Raw genomic sequence first — 7,500 nt, forward strand, 5'->3', positions numbered from 1 at the left:
CATGTACTTACATCCCAAAAGGCAAACATATTTTCCTTTAAAATGCCAAATTCTTTGACCTTCTCCTGTAGATGACAGTAAATAAAAAGGAATCATTTAACTGTAAACCCTGTAAGTTCAAACAGGAAAAAACATTATCCATGACTAAAAAGTACATTAAAGAGAATTACAATATACATTGTACAAGTAGCATAGTTACCTCATTTGTAGAGAGAGCGATAAAGTGCTTAGCAACAGCTGATTTCTGAGACAAGAGGAAAGTTTGCTCACTTAAATGAGAACATAGATTCTTATTAACACATTGGCCTCTCAAAAAATGCCAAAATCTCAAAATCAACAATACTATTATTACTACATTTTTACTTTTGTAGGTTAAGCCTCACATTCAGTAGCTTTCCAAATTTTTTTTTGTAAAGGACTGTTTATATCAGTGTGACAGGTGCCTGTCTCATGTGTTGCTTGAGAGTTCATGGCTGGGTTGCCACTGGGTTTCCCAGCAATAGGAGTTAGCAGTGACTCCATCTAGGAACTGGCTGGCAATAGTGGAAGCTCCTGGATGTCTCCGGAAACCAACCTCCACTAGTGACGGAATTATAAAGTGAGAATTCAACTGCCAACTTACATCCTTGAGTGTCTTCAAAAGCCATTCCCTTGCTGATTTTGCATTTGTTATGGTTTCTATTGTTGTAAATGTCTGAAATAAAGACATGTAAGATGACTTAACTACAGTACATAAATGGCTTGCACAGCATTTGTTACTTTTTGGCTTTGCCTTGAAGGCAGCATACCACACTGACCACAGGTGCTACTGCCAATTACCGTGGCCCTCTCTGATAAAATGTTCATCACTTTATTTATGGTTTATCCAAATTATCTGAGGGGCCAAGAATATCTAACAGCCAATTACAAGTGTATTGCTATTCCTCTTTCATTATTTTGAGACACCAGTGACAGCCAAAAGTTAGGGTTGACAGATTAAACGGCAAATGCTTATAAGGATTTTAAACAAGACTATTCCTCAGAGTGGAGATAAATATCAACCGCTTAGGGCAACCGTGAATTGAATGATTTCTTTAATATACACCACACCAGCTTTACACCAATTATTATATAATAATTATTATTGATTGACAAAAACAATGTCCATTGGCAGAAGCCAATTTGCTTCTATTCCGCTTCTCAGAGGTGAACAAATTATCATATAAATTGGTACCGTAATTACAACTGTACAGACTAACTACTGTACACTTTACTAATCACTTCCAAGTTAAGCAATTGGGATTCACAAAAAAGCACTATATACTAGTCTGGCATGCAGTAAAAAATTATAATAGTAAATGTTATTAATATGAATTCAAAGCAAATTGCCTTTCATGGTGAAAAACGTGACTCCTTTATTACTTTTCCTGACTAAAAATGTGTCTCATCACAAGAATTCTACCTTTGATGCTACAATAAAGAGAGTTGTTTCTGGATTTAATGTTGCTACTGTCTTTGCGAGATGTGTTCCATCAATGTTGGAGACAAAATGGACATGCAAGCCTTCTTTGCCATAAGGCTTGAGAGCTTCAGTTACCATCAGAGGTCCCTAGTCAAAATCAAAGGACAGCATTTTATATTAATAGTAAGAATGACAAAAAGTCAAAAGAATTGAAGTTTGAAAGAAAGTGGACTACATGTAATTTAAACATCTGCCCACACTCAAGTGTTACCGGGGTATATAATATTATAGCTACTGTTTACTAGTAGGTACATGACTTGTACATCTGGTGACGGACAGGTCTGCTCACCAGACAGATACACAGTGTTACGTAAGATCCTGTGCCTGAAGTCATCCTTTTACTTGTACCATGACAAGCATTAGGCTGGCGTAGTGGTGAGAGCACTTGCCTCCCCGCAGTGTGGCTTGGGTTCAATTCCCAGACTCTGCATCATATGTGGGTTGAGTTTAATTTGTTAGTTCTCTACTCTGCACAAGAGGTTTTCTCCAGGTACTCTGGTTTCCCCTTTCCTCAAAAACCAACATTTGACTTGGTTTGCATTAATTATTAGTGCTCCAGCACTAGAAGACTAGACACTTACATGATAATAAAAGTTCCTTTTCTTTTATTTCCATGGGTTTAATACTGCACAATGTGTCCTCTTACACCTACGGTAAGAGGCACTAGCCCAGGCCTTGTTCTACCATTTTAAAGTCGAGCATATTGATTATCGTCCTGTCAAAATGACTGAATATCCTTGCAGAATGGCATTAAAATATAGCAAAAATTTGAACATTATTGGGATCGAAACACTTCGTTAGGCTTCACTCAGAGAAAAAAACAAAATCTGGGAAAGTGATTTCTCGAGCATTCAACTTTATCACTCTGTGGCCATTTAATTGGAGTCCGTGGGGACTAAAGGATTTGACTTTGCCTTGTCTTTGCACTTCTAGCCTCACACTGTATGAGAGGTTGGACATGCAAAATCTTTTGTTTGGGCATTGAGTGATACGGGTGTATTCCATTGACACTGAAATATGCAAAGCAGCTTGGATCAACCATGAACAAGCAATGAAAGTAAACCCCTCTGTCTGTACATATTATTATTATTATTATTATTATTATTATTATTATTATTATTATTATTATTATTATTATTATTATTATTATTATTATTATTACGTATTAACCTACCAAATCTGAACCACCAATTCCAATATTCACAACATCTGTTATTGTTTTTCCAGTGTGACCTTGTATGGGAAAACAGAAAAAGTTAGTAAGTCTCCACATCTAGAAATAACATGTACATGTAGACAAGTATAGGTGGACAGGCACCTGCATGCAAGCTTGATTTATTATTGTCAACACAAGAATAACAAGTGTCAGTTACTGTTATTTAAATAAATATTAAGTCATACCTTTCCAAGAACCTGATCTTACAGCCTGCAAGGCAGATGAAAGTTCCATTACATATTATCAAGTGAAGTTATTATTTTATAACTTACAAAAGCAATCAAAATTTTGCAACTGGTTTGGAGGTGTATAAGGGCCTTCCATTTCAAGATACTGTAACCTCAAATTAGTTGTTGACAGTAACATAAGAACACAAGCAATATTATGGACTATTATAATTGACTAGCAGAGATTCACCAACCTAGCTCCCACTGGAGAAATGATCATAATATTCGTTATTATATAGCACTTTGGTGGCAGAGCAAAGAAGCGTCTGTACATGTACAAAAGGTACATTGTAAGTGCCTTTCACACATGAAAATAAAGAAAACTAAGAGGCAACCAGAGTGGTACTTGTGTTTCAGTTTGTACAAAATTTGACTGCTAGAAGACCAACATTGATCTTGTCTAGGAGAGAATAATCAAAAAGGCAATATGGACGACAATTTAAAGACCATGCAATGTGTTCACTGAGCATGCTCTATATTTTATTTCTTAATTTAACCACTAGCAGACCACGCTCTGTTGGTGTTGTTGCTATCGATCTGTGGAAGGATAAATAATTTTATTTATACTGTCCCACTGCTTTCAAACTTTATTGCCGTGCAAATCACAACTGCATAATGCTGGGACAGTAATGTTTTTATCCTTCTAAAGAGATCGATAACAACAACACGAACAGAGGGTGGTCAGCCTGTGCTTTAACTCTAAAAATCGATACATGTGTTGATCAATCAGAAGTCATGAGGCCAGTCACCAAGATGTCCTTGTTCTGTTAAACTATATGAGATGAATATACTTCAAATGAGAAGTTGGTTGGTGGCCGTGACTACCAGTATACCTCAGTGAACTTTCGCATCTGGTTAAGGACAGCATTCACATCGTCCATGACCTAAAATTGTGTAAAATTTAATAATTAATTTTATCAAAACCAAATTAATAAAGATTTAGAAATGTGGTTAACTCAATCAGAGCAAAAAACCTATGACTGAGAGGAAAGGAACTTCCTCCACAGTCCTCAAACATGGAATCGCAGTAAGGGGAAGACTGGGACGAGTTTAACATACAAGATTTATGTTGCAAGAAGATACTCGGCTATAAGCTAAGGTGCATCTTGAGTTAGAGCACATTTGGGGCCAACAAACAATTTCTTTGAGAAAAATTGCAGTGCCTTACACCCGAAAAAAAGTACGGTCAGGGCTTCTAATAGGGTGCGAAAAAAAAAATTGAAAATTATGCGGCACTTTCAAGTCTCATTATGCCGCAAGAAAGGTCTATTATGCAGCAAATTTATGCGATTTCATTTTAGCTAATTTAACGGTGTTTGTTTGATTTAAGGGGAGCACAATCCATTCTTTGCTGTTCAAGGACATATTTGAGCACAAGGGAATGATGAAAACATCTGAAATAAATCATTTGTCAGTTGCCTCATTTTAAATTATTGAAATCAGAGATGGCTCATTTTGCCGATTTCGTGTCATATGACCCAGCTTCAAATAGTTTGTCCACCACAAACTTTGATGAACAACCACTACGTTGCATGAATTGAGCAAAACAACAGACCATCGTCAACAATGATGAAACGTTTCTTCGCGGTATCTTCTTACCCTGTTTTTCGCTGAAATGTATACAGAGAAGTAAGTTTTTTTTTTTTCCTGTGAAGAAGCGCTAGGTGTTTTAACAACTTATCCGTGAGGACATTTGTTTCAAGTAAAAGAAAATACGACATACATGTATTGCAAATGACAATCCAGTCAGTTTTCATGCCAAATTTCTTCAGAGAATATTTAGGGAAATGGATTGTCGCTAATTATGAGCAACCACTTACTATTGAAAAACAGCACCAGGTCCCCAGCAAGTACATGCAAAACAATGCATAGAACGCCAGTTTGTTTGTTTCTTCGTTCTTTCCAGTTTTTGACATCTTTTGAAAGCTGAAATAGCTTGAGATTCTGTTCACAATCATTATCAGAGAACTTACGAAAAAGCGATATTTGGCTTTTTTCTTCCGTAAATTGTGCGATTTTGTACAAATTCTGTGGTTTTTCATGAATAATGCAATTTGTTGCGATTTTAAGTTTAAATTTTATTATGCGAAATCGCAACATCGCATAATATCAGAAGCCCTAATGGTAGCTAATTTCAAAGGCAAAAAATATGCAAGAAATTTAAGATTAAATTTGTTATTTGCAGCTGCAAATGAGATAGAAAACAAACAGTCTTGAGTGGACAGGCAGGGGAATTGTATACATGAAAGTTCCACTTTCTCCGGATAAGTCTATTTAGTAGTACGACTATACTAAAACAAGGAATACCCTTTGTTATTCACCTCCGAGCAACACATCTGGGATTCACGCTGGAAAATATTATTACCATTGCAAGAATAAATGAGTTAAAATCATATTTTCGTGTTATATTATCTCATTGTTTTAGTATAATATTATATTTAAACATCTACAATAGGTCATTATATTCACCTCACTTCAGTGGCTAGTGGTGGATAGTCATTACTTTCAATTGCAGCTCAGTAAATATCCATCTGTGCACTAGCCAACACCACTTTGGCGAGCTGAGTTAAAATTATTACCCCTCTCATTAATTTAAGAACTCTGAAGTTCAAATTCTTATCAACGATTTCAACTTGATGGCCTGACTTCAACCCACTTTGTTGACTTACATGTATGTTTCAATTTAAAATGTCCACCCACTCTTACTGCATACAATTAATTAGTGAAGCTGGTTATTGAAATTGTTTACTTCTGAGTCACTGGCGCAAAGCTAAGTAAGGTCATTTCAGTACGATAAAATGTTATCAACAATATTAACTTGCATTCTTTCCATCCACATAAATAGGCTTGTTCCCACGATTTCTGAGAGCTATGTGAAGAACTGCACGATCCTGGAAATAACAATAATGTTACAAGTCAGTTAAGGTTAACCAAATGTGATTAAATCACTTTCTTTATCACTTTCCAGATTTTTATCAGATGCTAATGATATTGCAACTTAAGGCCATTAACAATAACTTGTATAATTATGTAACTAGACAAGTAGTGATTATTAAAGATATTCTGGCACCATGTCTATTCTGGGGGTGGAAGGTGAAGGTGAGGTAAGGGGTGAGGGGTGGGGTATGATTAGGTCTCAGTTGGGGTTAAGGTTCCCTAACCCAGACCTAATCACCCCTTACTCCTCACCCCCCCAACCTTGTCTCAAAGGGTAAAATAAAATAAACAATCTCTCTTTCTCACCCTGTTCCCCCCCCCCCCCCCCCCCAAACACATCTCTCTCTTTCTTGTGAGCCCTGAATATGAATCTCTAATTTTTTCATTTTAATGAATCATAAAACAGTGAACAAAATTTTAAAAAAATTATAGGTTGTCCCTGTTTCAAGCGCCGGGCAACTAAAGCCGTAAATTTGATTGCCCTGATAAAAGCTTAGTTACCCATTAGGAAACCCCCTACAATTAAATGCATACCATGTTGATATGCAATCACATGGCATTGGAGCTTGAATATCCCATACTGTAGTTCTTAGTGTGCGCCTGTGGTTTTTAGAGCCAAATTTTTTTTAGAATACCCGGCCATTTATCATGGCATAAATCTGTTGGTCCCGCACTCCAACAGTCGTGAACTAAGTGGAATTCAGCAAGTCATAACTATTGCTCCGGTAGTCGAAAGCTAAGTAGAATTCATGTACTGCATAACTGTTAACTGTTGCTCCTGCAGTCCCGCAGTCCCGTAAAACGAGTGCTTCCGAACTCCTGTAGTCTTTTCGAACGAGTAATAATTGAGAATTAATTGGGATTGTGTTCTTTTGCAATATGTTCGTTGGGGCGGAACTCTTTTAGAACATGTAATAATCGAGTATTGTTGTCGTCTTCTGTGTCATGTTGGTTATTAGGGGTTGTGTATAAATCGCTGTAATCAGAATAGATGACTGCGGGACTGTGGGAGGAGGTTCTTATTGGCCGGGTACTCTTAGACTAGTATCTAGTCAGGTCTTTTGTGGAAGACTGGATTTACGGAAATAGCATTTTTAATTGATGGAGTCTTTGATCTGCATCGGCTACATGTTTGTCATATTGCCTCGTGCATTTTCCTATCTGATAATTCCTTGTAAAAGCCTCTGTCAGATATTTCTATTTTTGGCTGGGTTAATAATAGTAATAATAATAATAATTTAGAATTTATATAGCACTTATAAAAACAATTCTAAGTGCGTTACATATTAAGTTTAAAAGAGCAAATAACCTAATTCACAATAAGAATATAGAAAAATTAAAAAACTAATTACAAGACTTAAAATAACAAATAAATGAAAGAAAGAAAAACTTCCATTAAATAAATAAATAGCTAAAACTCACATGCCAGCTTAAAATGATGCGTCTTTAGCCTAGACTTAAAAAGCGATAAACTATCAGACAAACGTACATTTTCTGGTAACTCATTCCACATTAGGGGTGTGTGCACTGCAAAAGACCTGAGACCATAATTCATCATATTGTACTTACATGTAACAGCTTTCAGCTTTAACGGAGGGTTGTCCATTGTTGTCTTTTTC

The 7,500-nt window shown here is 36.3% G+C and overlaps 1 protein-coding gene across 1 annotated transcript in view; it reads right to left on the minus strand.

The window, feature by feature from the left end:
- The window catches only part of LOC137991952 (glucose-6-phosphate isomerase-like), a 20,064-nt gene that overhangs the window by 10,890 nt on the left and 1,674 nt on the right, over positions 1-7,500 (minus strand). Inside the window, exons 4-11 of the mRNA XM_068836978.1 lie at positions 5,767-5,835; positions 3,778-3,828; positions 2,903-2,927; positions 2,676-2,734; positions 1,442-1,588; positions 623-694; positions 200-244; positions 12-65 (exon numbers count right to left, since the gene is read on the minus strand). Of these exons, the coding sequence (XP_068693079.1) occupies positions 12-65; positions 200-244; positions 623-694; positions 1,442-1,588; positions 2,676-2,734; positions 2,903-2,927; positions 3,778-3,828; positions 5,767-5,835 (522 nt within the window). The remainder of the gene's footprint in view (positions 1-11; positions 66-199; positions 245-622; positions 695-1,441; positions 1,589-2,675; positions 2,735-2,902; positions 2,928-3,777; positions 3,829-5,766; positions 5,836-7,500) is intronic.

The sequence above is a fragment of the Montipora foliosa genome, chromosome 1 (assembly GCF_036669935.1).
Source record: "Montipora foliosa isolate CH-2021 chromosome 1, ASM3666993v2, whole genome shotgun sequence".
Classification (NCBI taxonomy): domain Eukaryota; kingdom Metazoa; phylum Cnidaria; class Anthozoa; order Scleractinia; family Acroporidae; genus Montipora; species Montipora foliosa.